Raw genomic sequence first — 18471 nt, 5'->3', positions numbered from 1 at the left:
AGAAAAGCTGTTTTGAAGCTATGATAGCAATGTACCAGGGAGAAAGACTAACTCACTCTCTCTCCCAATAACTACTGACTGAACTGAAGAATAATGTACTCGCAAACACAAGTGGAAGCTGAGATGTGAGTGTGAGAACCTGAGGAGGAATATAAGAGGCCTCTGAAGAGGCAAAAGTTAGTCCAATGCAGCTTAATACAACTGAAAGAATAAGACTGTATGGAAGGGTAAGCCTTTGGGTAAGCCTTTGCTGCGAAGGAATGGAAAAGGTACTGTAGGGAGGGAACTCCCTCACTTTAGAGCTGTGGACTGCGGGCTGCTCTGATGCAGACCCTTGGCTGCTGCTATCTGGAATGATACCGAGCCTATAGGTAACCCTGTAGGAATCACAGCTGAGGGGCAGATCTGCTGATGTCTGGCCCGGCCTATCTGCTGCCGATCTGGTGCTCTTGGCAGAGGACTGCTGCCCAAACTCAAGCCTGAAATGGATGAGGAATGAGGCCCTTGGGGCCTGCCTTACATAGGCCCCCAGGGCCCCTAAAACTGGCCGACCAGGGCTAGCAGACCCCTTGCCTGCACCGACCTGGGTTTGGTCTGCTGTACTGTCCGACTGCCACGTAGCAGTTAAACCATCTAGTGATATCAAAATTCAACACAAAAACCTTGTGCCTAGGGTAAAAAATGACTAGAGTATTAAATTGTGAAAAGGAAAACGCGCATATGCATGACAAGTGACAAGCAAACCACTTTGGCATGAACCATATAGGACATTGGGGGGGACTCATTGAGCTGTCCATGTAATAAACTGAATAGCTTTTGGGATGAAAGAAACTCCGTTGCCGAGGCTGGGAGGAAAGGAAAATTATTTCAACCGCACACAATCGCATAACGCAACTTGAGAAATCAACTGATAGTTATCAAGTCGTAGCAAACAGGCAAAGAATTGGACTTCATAACAAAAGAAGAGAAGATACACAAAAAGAGTCTGTTGAGCTTGAAAGAAAGTGCCAGAACCGAGGTTCATAACCATTTTAGGGGGAAAGACTGAAAAATGAAACCAATATGTATGGGAAAATTTCAATGATCAATTAAAGCAGATTTCTTAATGTATGTGTAAGGATCTCTCTCCAAGAACTACAAAAAAAACATACCTACAGCCCACCAATCAACAGCACTACTGTGACCTGCACCCGTAATGACCTCCTGAAGCAGAAGAGAAAAAATTCAGTTTTTCTGCAGGGCATCACCTTTATGTAACTTCAAGTTGAACATCCAGCAGTTAAAAGACATGAATTGGGCTTAATTATGTGGATAGTTTGGCAGTTCCAAAACTTGTAATTTGAAATATTAAAATTAATGCTTTAAGCCAATCAGACTGTCTCAATTTAAAACAGAACAGTGCCATAAAAAGGTATTCAGAGACTATTTGGCAAGCAAAACAATTGAAGACTGCTATCAGAACTGTAATGTTTATGGTGACAACACCAGATTCTAATGAGACAAGTTACAACTATGGTTGGAGTCCTCACCGGTGCAATATACTCCTCTGTGCCCACAAATGAATTGGAAGACGTGCCCGGCTCTGCCACAAAAAAGGGTGGAGGGACAGGTTTGTGCTTTCTGCGCTTTCCTAGTGGTCTGGCAGGTCTAATAAGCTGCAGACGCCCCAACAAAGCCTTATAGAGCAAAGATAAGCCGCTAAACACCGAAGCTATCAATCCAGAAGAAACTTTCAAATGAAACGCCTAAAGTGTCCCTCCATAGAGACCATTTCATGTTAGATTAGAAACTATGGCAGCATCCATTGCATTGTTACAAATCTTCCCTCACTTATGCAATTAATTTGGCAGGCACACCTTTTGTAGTTATTCATGCAAAATTTTATACTACTGTCAGGTATGAATTTATATTTTGAACTCATTAACCTCATTAGCAGTCTGGTGGCCTATGCATCGCAAGCAATCAAAATGTTCAAAAAATCTATTCCATTATCAGAAACTCTGGAAGAGATCAGCCACAGTGATGAGCAAGGTAGCCTTTTAAATGTTCAATAGCAATGAATCTCAAAAGATAAGTCCCTGTCATATGATCGGAGTCTATAGGACAACTTTGCACGATCTAGAGTCTAGACAAGTGAAAGGTTAAAAAGGACTCAGTTTGCAACAACATACCTGTGGTTGGCATGAGGTGATGAATGAAAGGTCGAAGTCAGTGAGTATAATATGACCGTTCTTTTGTAGCAGGACATTTTCAGGTTTGAGATCTCTGTAAACTATACCTGTTCCCAAAGTAATGCACAAACTAAAATTTTTGTTCTAAGCCTTTTCCCCCCCCAATTTAAATAGCTTGTAACCAGAAAAGATTATTTTAGTATGAAAGACATTATAAGATCACCTACCCTGACAATGAAGGTACTCAAGAGCAACAACTATTTCTGCAACATAAAACCTGCAAATCCAAATGCTTGTAAATCTGCTTCTCAAAAAGAAAGGGGGGAAGAGAGGGGGAAAAGAGGGGGGGGTGTCATGTTAAGGTTTTGCAAAAGGGGAGCATATTCATTACTGGGAAAAGAAATGCCAAAAATGGTTATCACACAAGTGCTTTGTGAACTGGTATGCAGTAATATATATAATGCACGCAATGTTAACAGAGTGCATGAGAAACTTTTGTCAAAGCCAGAAATTTTTACTTTGCAGCTTCTTCACGAAACACTTTCAATGGCTGTCTATCCAAAAGCAAGAAAAGCTCTCCGCCAGGACAAAAGTCTGTGATCAGGCATACATGCGTTTTTGTCTGCAAAATTCATTAGTTCATCACATGAGTTCATTAAGAACCTCAAAGTATTCGAGATACTGCACTGATAACAAAAAATGATTCCTGATGCTAGGCATTTGACTAAAATGCTGCTCAATATATTATCAAACCCAGTGCATGAGTTCATCAATATCACAGAAGTTCGTTAACAATCTCAAAAGTATTCCAGATACTGCATTGACAAGGATAATGATTCATGATATTAGGCATTTGACCAAAAGCTTCTTCATATAATATCAAATTGACTTCAGGTAAATTGTTACAGGCTCAGTCTTGAAGAGAATTACATTAGTTAATTCGAGCTTTTCTACCCTGGTACATTGCATGACAATACACTACACCTTTCAAGACCAGGTATCTACCAAAGCAACAATACCAGATGCATCCTTTTTATTCATCCCCTATATGCACTGATTACACCAATAAGGATGGAAAAAGATGGGCTTTCATGTTCAAATCATAAATCATAAGCTTGGACTTTGAAATGGAGCACCTGTAAAGCCTGGGTTCACTGTCTCCTATTTGCGTTGGCATGCCTTGGATCACCTCAATCCACTGGGGTCAGCTCCCTACTTAAATTTAGTGCCTAGAATTGCCCACAATTTGCCTGCTGAAGTTGAACAACAACTATCAAATTGCAACCCACTTGGATGGGTGCCCTATTAACTGACAGATCTGTGAAACTTCTGCCTTTAATAACTAGCCAAATTGTCTTTATATAAGCATTGTTGAGGCAGGCTGGGCATGCTTTTGAACAGAAACTCAACCAGTATCTGTGAAGCTCATTGGCAGTTCCTTATGAGCCATGTCTAAAGATCCTGGTTGGTATTCCAAACCTGACCAAATTGGGAGGTTGAGCTGCCTGGTTGATGGTGGCCATAATTGCTTGCAAGCTGGCTGTGTCCTCACTTACCCTTTATAGACCAGATGGGTATAATGCCGCCTCCTTTTACCAAGATGCCCAATTTCCAGAGCAGTTGGGTGAACTGCCATCAGAGCTTAACTATTAGTCAGGCCCATCACTTCTGTTAAAGACATCGTATCCAACTGACTTTCTTCATAATGAGGGCCTGGCAGTGTAGACCTCACTAAAGATCGTTTGGCAGAATACCAGGGCAATCCCTGGCAGGATCATCTCTTCCATGCATGCAACCTCGATGGAGAATAAAAACATTGCACTGGTATAAAACAGCTGATGCACACTCCCCTCCCATGAGGAAGTTTCTCAGATAGCAGGAGGCTGAGTTGGTAGGGATGCTACTCCTGACTTGTTTCTCTTAGGGGTGGTTCTACTGGCACCAATTAGTGGGTTTCTAAACTGAGAAAGAGGACTCTCACTTAGGTGAGTCCCTTGGCTTTAGATAGATCCGCAGAGGTCAGACTACGAAATACCTAGGGTGCAGCCCTCGAGTGCATGTGTTGTAAACTATTGTACTTGAGTTCAGTGAAACTCTTCAAGTGTTGTTTAATGAGGTCTTGTTGGCCATGGCTTGGTATATGCATTTTTATAGTGCTTCCACCAAGGGTGTGTGGGCACCCAAGGCACTTATTACCAGCTCGGTTGCCAGGGCATCAAGGACTGACAGTTGGAAGGCCACTGCCCCCTAGAGCAGAGGATTAAACAAGGCACACCCCTACTCACCAAGGGTAGAACAGGAAAACCAACAGGTCCCTGTGAAGAATGGAACTGACTGGGGCTATCGACCTTGGGTTCCTCTATGAAACCCTTGCAGCAAAATGCAAGAGTTGCGCTCCCTCCCCTCCACCTGGGAGCAGAAAGATGGTCAGGATAGAAAAACTGCACTTAGAAAAATGTCATAGCCTTTTGCACGGTGTTTATACCACCACCTTCCACATGTCTACTATTAGATTTGTCAGGAAATAGAGAGCCTCTTGCTGTAACCAACTCCTGCAGAGGAAGACTTTAAGGCAGAGTTCACACAATGCATTAAAAAATTCTCGCTCCATCTCTTGTGGCACAGAAGTAAATCACAGACACATACTAAGATCATGTATGTATAGTAGAACAACCAAATCATGTAGAATATGTTGCAAAAATAACGTAAACCCTAATACAAAATGTTGTGCTCACTTTTCCACCGTCAAGCAGCCTGTGTGCTGCCTAGATGTGGACTGTAGGCACTTCGTGTACTGCCTTCTACCTCCGTAGAACAACTCCTCTCATGCAGCTCTTCCTCCTATGAAGACCTGCAGTCAAGGGAGCAGATTACTGAGTGGATCCCTAGACCTCCTTCCTGCCATTCCCAGCAGCCAAACGAGAGGCACTAGTGAATTGCTAAGGAACCCTCCCCCCCACCCCTCCCGGCTCTTCTTCTCCCAATAGGGGCCTTTATATAGGGCGAGACAGCAGCCAGATCTGGCAGACCATTCTGTTAAACAGACCGATCCTCTATAATGCCTATTCCAGGCCCATCTGCAACCCTACTTGTGGGCCCTTCTGCCCACCAATTTGGACCTGTCAGCAGTCCTGCATGAGCTTTTAGATGCTGCCCATGTGGCAGCCACTACATCCTCAGCTCCCATGGTTTCCTCTTCCTCAGCCCACGTGGCCCTACTTCAGAGCATCTTCCTCAATGTCCTCCTTACAAACTGTCAGTCTGGGGAGTAATGCCAGCCAACGTCATACATGCCTATGGAGAAAAGGTAATAATGTCTCCCAAACAAAACTTGGGCACATGCAGAATAATTGAGCCACTACAAGGACAATGTGATCAATATATACCTAGATGAATCCAGGAACAATGCCAAAACTCATCCTCAAAAAACACAACATAGTGCAATTTAAATCTCATGATAGCCAATTATAAGGTTAAAAACCATAAAGTCCATCACACATAGCAGGGACTAGCTACTATGACATCTCCACTGATGTCGTCAGCGTACAACAGTGGGTGTAGACCATAGTATAAACATATGCTCTCACACATACAAATCCACACACCCACACATACTTGAGCAACCATTTATCCAAAGTCTTCGTACTGAGTTTCTAGTGGCACTCCAGAGGTGAAGGGTAAACTCAGCCATGACGAAGGCTAGCACTAAAGCATAAGGCTAATCAAAAGTAGTCCAATATCTCTTCATTCAAGCTACAACTGCTTGTGAAGACTAAACGATTTCATTTTAGTCTCTCCCAGACGAGCATCTAAATCTAGCTGGTAGGGCAATGCACCACTTAAGATAGAAAGAATTAACACAAAATTAGCAGGCCGCAACATCGACAAAAACTTCACAAGGTGAAATTTGCATGTCCGCTAATACGGTAGAAGCATATACCTTATCCAAGAACAAGCCAAAACTCATCCTCTAAAAATACAACATACTACACTTTCAATCTCATGATCGTCACTCATAAGGTTGAAAACCATAAACTCCATCATGCATAGCAAGGACTAGCTACTATGACAATGTGATCAATCATTGGTTTAAAAGTACAACAAACTTGAAGGTATATCTCACGTGCACGTACATATGTATGCATGCATTTCTATACACACACACATACACACACAGCAAAAGGATTGGAATCTTTAACCGCCGTGTCTACCTGAACTCTTCTCCAAACTTTAGAGGGTTTAGCAAAATGCACGACTTCCTGTATGGTAGAAGAAGAGATAGGAACTGGAGGAACTAGAGCAGGAGGATCAGAAGGCTTGCAAGCTGAAGCTGAAGAGCATGGAGAAGGGAATACTCTAGCAAAATGTCCCAATTGTCGACATTTATAACAAGCATTAGGAAAGGAGGCAAAACGAAGTGGAATCCGGAGAGGGTGAGGAAGTCCAAAATTCACTTCCAAGCATGAAGGAATCAATTGCTCCATATCCCAAAAAACACACCTATATATCTCTACTTGTGACCAAGAAAACCCTGCTTGGGAATGAAAAGAACACGGCCTAGCAGAGCTGCCAGAGAGAGCACATGCTGAAAAAGAGGAACCGGCAAATCTTTGAGAGTAATCCAAATAGGACAAAAGCTAAGGAGTGATCGGGCTGGGTCAAATAAAGGATGCCAAGGCATAGTAACCGCAAAATGCCCTGCCCCATGTACTCCACCCAAAGTAAGTGGAAAACAGTGTCCACAAAAGCACAACGCGCAAAATAAAATCCCACTCCCAAGAAGACATAAGATGTAATCTTGCTAGCACCCATTGCAGCCGAAGACCAGGCTTGTAAATTGGACCCTGTCATGACTCTCCCCATAAAATATAAACAAACACCAAGCTGTTGTTCCTGGCGAATGCTTTGAAGCAAGGGTTCAAGGGGGAGAGATCGGCATAAAGAAAGTCTAGTGTGGAGGGCAAAAGCATTGAATCATCACACAGTTGACAAAGCAGATCTTTCTAAAGCAAGGAAGAGGGGAAGGCCGAAGAATCAAACTTGGTTGCCTTCACCCCTTCAGAAATCAACGAAGACAGAGAGCCTCTTTTCTTCTTGCGAACATAGTGAAGGGCAAGAGAAGGAGAGCTCTCAGAAAGAGAAGGAACAGGTGGACACAGGCTGCAACGGGCTGTGTACACACAGCAGAGGGATGGGAAAAGAAGAGAATGAGAGCTGTACGGAAAATGGAATGGACGGAGGCTGTACGGACTGCAGGAGAGGCTGTACGGGCTGCAGCAGCGGGGAGGGGACAGACAGCAGCTGAGGCTGCACAGAAAGGAACGGGAGGGACTGAGGCTGTACGGACTGCGGAAGAGGCTGTACGGAATGCAGCAGGGAGGGGACAGGCAACTGTGGCTGTGCGGAAGGGAACGGGAGAGGTCTGGAAGGGGAAAGAGCAGAGGTAAATGGTGGGAGGCCAGCAACAGGGCAAAGCGGGGGAGCAGAGGAGCTCACCGTCGCTCACACACACACACACATATGCACGCATGCATGTACAAATGCATGCACACATAAAAAAGAAAAAAAGAGTGTCTCTTGACCTTATGGTTGATAACAAGATGTTAGACCATCAAACTCTACTATGGCCTTCCCTCCTAGCAATTGAACCATTGTAAAATATATGACCTTACACATGCACACATATGCACACCACATGCGTACATCTGTAGTAGTTTAAGAGTCAGTAATGTACATATCACAACGGAATAAACTCTGGAGAGGGCTTGCCAAGTCTGCTTGCCTAGGGGTGATGATTAAATCATGAAATGAAAGAGGGAAGGAGGGAATACAAAACCTTGTGAATTTTTCATAGGCTTTGTAGAAGCAAATAGCAAAGCAAACCTATAGAAGCACCAAGATACATTCTCAACTAGTGATGTCACATCCAAAAGATTCAAAAAGGGTCCTAGAAGAGCTTCAACAAGGAGTTGTTCACTTTGGTTACAACGAAATGGTGGAGCATGCCTCAAGAAGGGTGAGAATGAAAAGAAATCCAAAGAAATCCACAAACAGTTTGTTAAATGCCTTTGCAAAATCCATCTGCATTATAAGAACATATTGCTGCATATATTTTGCATATTCAATTCCCACATAAGCATTTGCTATATTGTCTGTAATATGCCTACGTGGGACAAAACCATACTAAGCAGCATACAATCCTTAATGCGAGCGACCAATTTATAAATGACCAGCATAAGAGTGATCAGCCTCCAATCCACAAAAGTTTGAGACAATTGTTTTTTAGGAAATAGTATGAGGAGCCCTTTTATCCATCTCTGGCAGGCAAACACTAAGAGTTCCAAATCTTGTTAATCATGAACAGCAGAGCAGGGGATAGATCATTCTACTATTCCAAGAAGAATTCCACCGTAAGGCCATCACAACCAGGGGATTTCCATTTACCAGAGGATCTAATGGCATCTTTTAGCTTGTATCCGTGAATGGAGCTTCCAAGTCTTCAGACAGAAGGGGCAACATAATTGGAGTATTTCCATTTTGCCTGGCAGGGCAAACCACCTTGCCTAATGAAGCAGCCATTTTGGGCAAAAGTTTTGCCAGGCATTGAGGGAAGTCCACTACTTCTACCCGGACCGAGCATTGGGCATCGGTACCTAATGAGGGATGGGTAATCTCGTACCAAGGGAGAACATGCACCATCTGTTGCCCATAATACCAAGGAGACCATGGGAGAACATGCACCATCTGTTGCCCATAATACCAAGGAGAATGTTCTAAAAGCATCTGCTTATGCTACTTATCCGTCATAATAACTTCGAAAATAACTCGTGCCACATTATACATAGTGTACCTTTTGCATAAAACATCCTCCCAAATTTCTATAGTTGCCACAAGCATGCGACTTGGAAAAATAACTATAACAGCATTCTTGGCATCTTCTTGTATAGGACCAACTATGCCATTAATAAGTACTCTAACCTTCATGCCGAACCTCATACACAAGCTGAGCTTCATGAGAATATTGAGCGGGGTCATCCTGACCTACAACCTACTTTTGTTTTTTATTTTTGGAAACAAAAGTTTTTCCCACTTGGGAGCTTGCCATCACAACCCCCCCCCCTGTGGAACATATGAAAAGAAGACATACATCAGACGAAATAGCAACAGTAAAAAACGAGAAGGAAGAGTACTTACATAAAAACGGAATCCACACACACACCCTCAGGGAAACAACTTCCAACGGCAAAGCAAAGAGAGAAGCGCCAAGAAGCAATCGCCATCCATGCAGAACCTAGAGACAGCCTACACACAGCCCAGGGGGGTCTAAACCTGAGGCGAAACAGAGGGGCAAAACAAGGTTTAGGATCAGCAGGACGCGGGCTGAGCAAGACGCAGTGTGAAGGGGGGAGCAATGGCTTAATCCGTTCTACTGTCTGTCACACACGTGAACCTAGCCAATGACTCTGCTCTCTCTCTCTCACGTAGGCTGAGCGATGCGCAAGAGGAAGGGGGAGAGCATTGACTTGTTCCACTCACACACACACACTTTTTGGTGAAATCCAGATAATGATATTAATACAAGTGGTCTCCAAGGAGGAGAGCAATTACAGCTTTAGAAAACTTGCATGTATGTCTGGTACTCAGAGTAATCCAACTGGCCCGCATGCAAACATTCATAAAAGGACTGCTTGAGAGACGTTCGAAAAAAAGAGAAATTGTTTAGAGAAGGAACCCACGAATGGTTTCAGCCCTTCCGAAGAGTCCATAAGGCCCAATAGTGAACCCAGAAAAAGAAAATATCATATCCTTTCTGGTCAGGGTGTAATCCAAACAGCCAAAATAGCCTGCCAAAGACAGCCGCTGAAAGGCGAACATGTATTATCCTTTCTAGAAATATAGGAAAATCTTAACAATGCCAAAATATATGAGCCACTGATTTTCAAGTAGCTAAGCATCGATGACACGTAGCCGGCCTAATATGCCGTCGAGCCAAGAGTATGCTAGAAGGAAAAACACCAACAACTATCCTCCAAAGAAAAACCTATTAGCGAAGGAGTTCGCAATTCTAGAGTTGATACAGTCTACCCTCCACCACCTTTTGCGCCCCATAAACCACACATGGTTTGCCCAACCTGTAAAACAAAGGAAAGGCAAGGGAGCCCTGTATATGCTGGCAGCCATAAGAGAAATCAAAGGAAGAGGACGCTGAGCATTGAAGTCCAAAACAAGCGCCCAGTCGTGTAGGCGATTTTGAAGCTGAAAGGGAGAAGGGTTGATGCAGTCCACCCCTCCACCACCTTTTGCGCCTCATAGACCATACATGGTTTGCCCAAGTTGTAAAACAGAGGAAAGGCAAGGGAGCCCTGTATATGCTGGCAACCATAGGAGAAATCAAAGGAAGAGGACGTTGAGCAGTGAAGTCTGAAACAAGCGCCCAGTCGCGTAGGCGATTTTCAAGCTGAAAGGGAGGTATCAGCTGAAAATCTTGAAGCATTTGAGTAAGCAAATGCCAGTAAGGGTAATAATGCATCCCCAAAGCAAAACGATGAGCCACCATTGGAAAGGGCATCACCGAACATGTGTCATCCAATACATCTGCCACAAGACAAATACCCTTGGACCATATAAAATAAGAGCGTTTGGGCTTTTACAAGGCCAGAGGAGTAGTGAAAGCTTTTGACCAGTGAATGTTTTCAGCACACAAAGAGCTACCATCTGGAGAAACCCAATCAATCTATTTTAGAGGTGAGAGTATGCAATAAAAAAGAATTCCAGTGACAAAGGGACAGCCCCCAATTTTGCACTGAATGTGCCTAAGGAGGAAATCCCATTGTGTTGGCTCCCACAAGCTTTAGATGGTAGTATTAATATGCAGTAGCAAATGACAAACCATAACAGCTCACGGATGCTCATTTTGCATTTCCTTGTGGGCCAAGATATGCAGGCCTTCATAAAGACTTTGGAGTTAGTGATTTTATTATCAAAGAAGGTCTCGAGGCGACTCCAAATCTACTTAGCTGTTGACTTGAAATCAACATGATGGATGAGAGAGTCAGCTAAGCAAAGACCAATGAGGGCAATGGCCTTAGAATTCTGCTGCTTCCAAATCTTTTGGTGTTGTTGATCAAGCAGCTCAACCTAGTCATCCTCAACAACATCCCAAACTCCTTCATGCATAAGCAGCAATTGCATCTTGGTTTGCCATGTGGGAAAACCTTCCCCCTTACACTTCTCGACAAGGATAGAACTTGAAGACAAAGAAGTCATAACTGAAGAGAATTGCGTGAAGGCGGGCAGCTGCCTCGAAATGAAGTAGGACAGCTTTGAAATGCAAAACCAGCTGTCCAAAATACATCGAGATGCTGCAATAGGTCTTCAAGGAAAGAATCGGCTGATTTGTATGAGTTGGAAGGCTGTGTTGGGTTTGGTTGCATGGTCACGCCCTCATGGGAGGGGGTGAAACGTTGCATGTTAGTTTTGATTGGTTAGTGTGACGTTTTAGTCATATGGGTGATTAGTCATTGGTTGAGATGGAATTTACCTTGCATGGATTCTACGTGGCATGCCGGTGCATGGCTTCTACAAAACCGACGAGCTGCGAAGATGATTGTCTCTTTGTCCAAAACAACTCTTGCTTATGAGAGTCGTCCTCTCTGTTGTATCTCGGCAAAAAGCCCCGTAGGGATAAGCTACTGTCGTCTTTAATAAAGAGTGTTCTTGGCTATCATTCTCGCCTTTTGTTCTCTGAATTTGAGTTGATATTATTTGTGTTAGATTAGAATTATATCAAGAGCTCTCAATTCCTAACATTTGGTATCACAGCAGAAGACCAGTTGGGTATAATTGCACAAGTTTATGGAGTCGGTGAAGAAGATCAAAGCTGAGGCATCGATAGTCCAATTCAATGGAAGGAACTTTGCAACCTGGCAACTTTCAACGAAGCTATGGTATATGCAAAAGGATCTATGGGACGTGGTGGCTGGAATAGAGAGAGAACCGACGTCAGGAGAAGCAGACAAACGAGCGTGGAAGCTATGGTATATGCAAAAGGGTCTATGGGACGTGGTGGCTGGAATAGAGAGAGAACCAACATCAGGAGAAGCAGACAAACGAGCGTGGAAGAAGCAAAGCAAGTCTGCTGCAGAGAATTGGATTATACTTGAGGCACTATTCGGCGTCATTCGAGAGCCAACTTAAAACAATAGTTGTATGATCTGCAAATGGATGACAGTGAGGATCTCGCCACCTTTCTCAACCGTATGCAATCCGTGTTGAAGCAGCTTCAGGATATTGAAGCAAAGACAGCATACGAGAACCAGAAAGAAATTCTTTTGAAAAACCTTCCAGCTAAGTATTCCGAGACTGTACGAATTCTACGTCTCGATGATGAAGCAGATTTCATTGACTGTGTAGGAATTCTTATGGCTGAGGAAAAGCATGAAGAAGATACATTCACAGGAGGTACTGCATATGCAGTGAAGGATAAACGATTTCAAACCAAAGACAAACGTACTTGCTACTATTGCGGGAAACCTGGCCATATAGAGAGATTTTGTAATCAAAAGCAAAGAGATGAGGAGGCAAAACGAAGACAAGCGACCACTGCTTGTACTGCTGAAGGACATTCACGTCAAGAGGAGGTGGCAGGCTTTATTCGGGATGACCTACCTGATCAAGATTGGGCTTTCTAAAGCCAAGTTTTTTTAAAAAATCTCTGTGATGCATATTGTATTGGTTGTCTAGCTACGATGCCAGTGTCTAGCTCTGATGCTAGATTGTTTTTTCTTTTGGGCTATGATGCCTAGGATTTCTTTGGGACTACAATGTCCTTTGTTCACTGTTAGTCTCCCATTTCGATCGTGGGAGGGTGTGTTGGGTTTGGTTGCATGGTCACGCCCTCATGGGAGGGTCTCGAAAGGGTGAAACGTTGCATGTTAGTTTTGATTGGTTAGTGTGATGTTTTAGTCACATGGGTGATTAGTCATTGGTGGAGATGGAACTTACCTTGCGTGGATTCTACGTGGCATGGTGGTCTTCTCCAAAGGCCGCTTCAGTGCATGGCTTCTACAAAACTGACGAGCTACGAAGATGATTGTCTCTTTGTCCAAAATGACTCTTGCTTATGAGAGTCGTCCTCTCTGTTGAGTGTCTCAGTCTATAGCTATAGGTTATTAGAGCAGCTGCTCGTTAATAGGGTCATTAGTCGAGTCGATCCTCTAGATCTTGTGAGTTTGTATCTCAGCAAAAAGCCCCGTAGGGATGAGCTGCTGTCGTCTTTAATAAAGAGTGTTTTTGGCTATCATTCTCATCTTGTGTTCTTTGAATTTGAGTTGATATTATTTGTCAATGATTAGAATTATATCAAGAGCTCTCAATTCCTAACAGGTTGGAAACCCCTCGAAAATGACACTTTGAACGCGGATATGCAGCAGCAGCACTGAAACCCGGAGTTCGACTATGGAGAGCTCCACACGTGCACCGAAACCTTGAAAAATGTGCCGACCAGCTAGCTAGGCGCAGCTTGCAAGAGACAGACTGGTACAACGAAGCTTGCAGGAGCAAGACTGGTACGGCGCTGCAGGGAGAAACAGTACAGAACAGTTCGTACAACCAGTACAGACTGTACGGCTGGCTGTGGAGGTTCTAGGTGGGCAGCTAGAAGTGCAAAGAAGGTAGAACAGCGGCGAAACTGAGGCGGCTGCAAGAGGAGGTGGACCTGAGGCGACTGCAAGGGCTTGACCTAAAATGATGATTTTAGGGTTAGGACAAGGGTGACGTGGCAGCTATGGAAGGTGGCTCTAATACCATATACCTAGATGAATACAGGAACATTCCCAAACTCATCCTCTAAAAACACAACATATTGCAGTTTCAATCTCACGATAGTCATGTTAGAAGGAGAGAGAGAGAGAGAGAAAGAGAGAGAGAGAGAGAGAGAGAGTGTTAGGGTGTGAGAAAATAATGCTCCAATGAAGACATGAAGAAGGCTTTCATTCATCCATCAAGTATGACAAGACAAGTGAAGTAGAAGCCTTATGTAGGCTACTCACTCACACTCTAGCACCTACTGCATATGGGATAAGTCCCATGATGACACGTGGCACTCACACAAGACTCACACACATAAACTAGTACTAGATCACCTAGTACTACACACTAACCCAATCTTTGACTATGAAATCTCCAACAAATGACGCGGCTTCTAGAAGAGTTCCATAATAGCAAACATGAAAGAATTGATGTCCTTTTTAGCAAACATCATCAAAGGCAAATGAACTCAATATAGGCCAACAGAGTGGATTGCACAATTCATAGATGAACATGTAAGGGCCAAGTAGCCAATTCCCAATTCCAGTTTCTTATTAAACACGCACACACTCATACACACTTTTTTTATGAAAACTTGGATGCTTTATATTATAGAATCACTATCTCAAAACGGGATTTGAAAAAATACATAAAGTGAAGATCTCAATATATGACAAATACACATCAGGATCTATTTACTTAGTTTGCAAGCAATCATAGAAAGATATCTGCAGAGACTATCTTTCCATAGAGTCCAAAGTGCCCAATAGCCAACCCAAACAAAAAATAAATCAAAATCCTGTCTAGGTGGGTGTATCCCAAAGATCCAGAAGAACTTTTCAAAGGTAGCATTTGGAAATCGAGCTCATAAACGCTGCCCAAGGAAGGTCAAGAAATCATGAGTATGGGAGCAATGCCAAAGAAGATGAGCCTTAGACTCTCATGGAGCCAAACAGCTTCGACAAACAGCCAGAGCAATATTCATACATGCCAAAAGTTGCCCAAATGGAAGAACTCCCAACAAAACGCGTCACAAGAAAACCTGTTGTTGGACTGGAATTTTTTAATTTCAAATCTGTCTCAATCTCTTCTGCCACCACTTGGCTATGCGATTCATTCGCCAAAGCTGATTCACCTTGTGAGAAAACCATGATGGAGGCAAAAGCACTTTATGTAAAGAAGAGACAGTAATATGTGACAACCTCAAAGGACGACAAGATGACCCTAGAGAAGAAAGATTCCAATCCTAAAGGCGATCCTCCAGCTCTAAAGGCGGAATGGGCTGAAACAGCTGAAGCATTCTAATAATAGTTTGCCATATGAATCTGCAATGCATACCAAGACCAAATTTTGCAGCACCAAAGGAAAAGAAAGGGGAATCCCATCATCATGAATGACATCTGCAACCCAGTGCATCCCTTTCAAGCTAAGGAAATATGAACGTCTAGGCTCTTGCACTGATAATGGAGGGGCAAAATCCTTTGACTAATGTACACTCTCTGCTCTGAGAGAGTTTTCCATACAAAGAATCCTGCCCATCCCACTCCAAATGAGAGAGGACATGCTTCTAATCCAGCAACATACGAGATACCAAAGGATAGTGTGATGCTAAAAATTAATATTTTTTATTTGGCATTGGTATTCTTTTTCTCTATGTTTGATAAGAGTTTGAGTATCAAGTGATAGCCTAGCGGCTCTCACTTATTTCTATTTTCTAAGATATTATATGAGATTGAGAGTATGAGTGGAATGGATCATTGTAAATACCATGTGTATGAATGATAAATACCTTGGTATGGGGTGACAGTTATTTGTGTATGGGATATTATGGGATTTTTAGAAAATAGGAAGAGTGAGTCATATAAAGAGGTGGGCTCATGTCCATGTGTTCCAATAATATAAGAGAGGCCACATACCAAGCGTGTGGAAGGCATGTGGAGGACTGTGGAGTCAAGAGGAATCCTTCTAGAATTCCTATGTGGAATAAGGAGGATGTGGACATATGGAAAAGAGAGGGTCCCTATGGGCTTCATGTAGAGAGACTCTTGACTTTCTCAATATTTTAAGTCTTAAGAATCTTTTGATGGGACACATGGCAAGAGTAGCCAAAAAGGACATGGATGGTGACATACGGGCTTATGTGATTGATAGGGAAAAGAATCTACAGGCAGCAATTGTAAATGGATGAAGGAGGGTGACAAAATCTCTATAAAAGGAGCCCTCCTCTCATCTCTTCCACCATTAGGCCTCATGTTGCTGTAGCTCTAGTCTCCTCAAGCCTCTTTCATGAGCCTTCTTTTCCTCTTGTAGATATTCTCTTATGTAGACTCTTGAGTCCATCTCTCTCTAGTTTATTCTCTCTCTATAAGTAGTCTTGGAGCTTCCGCTCCCTCTTGTATGTATGAAACCTCTTCTTCTCCCTTGTGTTTGTAGTATTTTGAGTTGCATTGGAGTGGAGTCTCACTCTATTGGTAATGAAGGTCACTTCAGGTTCTCTCTCTTGAGTGTCTCTTCCCTTTTTCCATTGCTTTCTCTTCCAAAGTGCTCAGAAGAGTTGTCTATTCGGCTGCTCACTGCGCATACATGGTTTATCTATTTCCCAAGCCACAAAGGGGACTCTTCCTTTCCCTCCTAGGCGACCTCTATGGGACTTGGATCATTGATGAAGTCTAAGCATGGAGGTAGTATTCTCCCAAGTCGGCCCCAGTAGGAGGAGTAGGTGTTTTTCATGACAATTTGACCCCCTGTCAGTATTTTGCTCATAACTTTTCAGTTGGTGGTCCGATTTGGACGAAACTTATATCAGCGCGAAGCTCTCTTCAAGGAGCATAATCTTATGTCTTCAGTTATTGTATTAGATTTCAGATCAAAAATCTATGACTCTGTGTGTGACTGTTTCTTTTTTAGATAGTTTTTACCCCCGTCCAGTAAATTGCCCATATCTTTCCAATCGCTTCTCTGTTTTTTATGAAACTTATATCAGAGCGAAGCCCATTTCAAGGCGCATCTGGATATCTGTTTGAATATTTTATATCATGTCTCTGCTGAAAGTTATGGATCTGTGTCTTATGACAGTATAGAGAGTGTTTTGAGCTAAGTGTAAAAGTGTCTATGAAGGAGGTGCAATGTTTCCTCGGAACCTACCCATCCGATCCAATCAACCCCTTCAAACTCCTCGATATATATTAGTTCATGTCATGTTGAGCCGCAAGATCTTCTTTCAACAACGTATCGCTCTCCTCTTTGGTGCAAACCGGCTTGCTGAGATTATGGCCTCCCCTGGTCCTTTCCTTCTCCCTATGCTTGAGTACAACATCACTTGGGATGTTACCATCTTCATTCTCATCTAAGGGAGGAAAGTATGGTGTGGTCTCTTGGTATAAAAGCTTCTTTTTAATGTCCCTTTCTAAGTGATAAATATTTATATCACTCAATTCGAAAGCAGTAGGAAGTGAAGAGGTGCGTGAAGTTTATTACCCCTAACTTCATGTCACAGTAGTCTTTAACCTTGCCATCAACACAGCCCAAAATAAAATCCCATGTTTTTTTTCCCAAAATGATTACTTCATTAAGTATGAATGTGGGAGTACACCATGCCATGCATGAGAAAAAAAAACAGCTCAAAAAGAGCTAACTAAAATACAAGGTGGAGGCTGAAAATGCCACCTCAATCCTGAAGGAGAGACAAGGAAGAAAGGAGATCCTCTCCAAACTCTGAAAAAAGTTTCTCTCTTGGTTGTAGCTGCTCTGAAGGATCCCTGCATGCTCACCTAGATGGCCATCAGTGTGTATATAGTATCAGTCCATATACTGGCCATAGACTCGGAAGGGTGAACCTGGGAACCCTCCATCACCTCCGTACATCTGGCCCTCCAAATAAGCCATGCTGCAATGCTAGCCAGAACCTCCCATGATGTGTCTACCAAGGCATGAGTAGCTCTGAAAGGAGTGAAGGGAACATCCTAGGGAGAACATGACTCCATAGAGTGTCGTTGTATAATGAAGGCTAAGTCTCAGTCATATCTCTCGAAAAACACATGAGGGCCAATAAGAGATAACCATGCCACTAATCCCCAAGTCATGAAGAAGGGTGCTCTATGAAATATACTAAATATCCTAGTAACACCCTTCCAAATCATCCTCGCTTGTCTGCACTCCGAGAGGCAATGCTGAACTGGCTCAACTGCTGCGTGGCATCGAGGACAAGAGGATCAGCCCTGAACCTAAAATCCCATTGTATAGGTTGCCAATCTCCAAAAGCAAGCATGGTGAGCTGTAAAGCGAATGGCGTATCATAGTAGCCTAAGGCTAAGAACCCTGCAAGAACTGCAGCATCAATTTCCCCTTGTGGGCAAGAATATGCACTTGAATATTAAGGATATTCAACCCCCCGTGCATTTTTGGAGAACAAAGATGCTGTAGCAAGAGTAATCTCAATCTCTCTTGCCATGTTTTGACTGCCACAAAGATTCCAAAATAGTGGACATAAAAG

At 43.1% G+C, this 18471-nt stretch overlaps 1 protein-coding gene across 2 annotated transcripts in view; it reads right to left on the bottom strand.

Moving 5' to 3' along the window:
- LOC147882717 (phototropin-2-like) overlaps positions 1–18471 on the bottom strand; it is a 132106-nt gene that overhangs the window by 25066 nt on the left and 88569 nt on the right. The window contains exons 15-19 of one of the 2 annotated variants that reach the window (XM_087400258.1): positions 2690–2793; positions 2399–2448; positions 2172–2278; positions 1530–1676; positions 1152–1203 (exon numbers count right to left, since the gene is read on the bottom strand). In XM_087400258.1, the coding sequence (XP_087256384.1) occupies positions 1152–1203; positions 1530–1676; positions 2172–2278; positions 2399–2448; positions 2690–2793 (460 nt within the window). The remainder of the gene's footprint in view (positions 1–1151; positions 1204–1529; positions 1677–2171; positions 2279–2398; positions 2449–2689; positions 2794–18471) is intronic. The other variant, XM_087400259.1, reaches the window with a different exon arrangement.

Source organism: Dipteris shenzhenensis, chromosome 29 (assembly GCF_047967505.1).
Source record: "Dipteris shenzhenensis isolate YYH24624 ecotype China chromosome 29, Dip_SZ_1.0, whole genome shotgun sequence".
Lineage (NCBI taxonomy): Eukaryota > Viridiplantae > Streptophyta > Polypodiopsida > Gleicheniales > Dipteridaceae > Dipteris > Dipteris shenzhenensis.
This window is presented reverse-complemented; position numbering and strand designations above follow the sequence as displayed.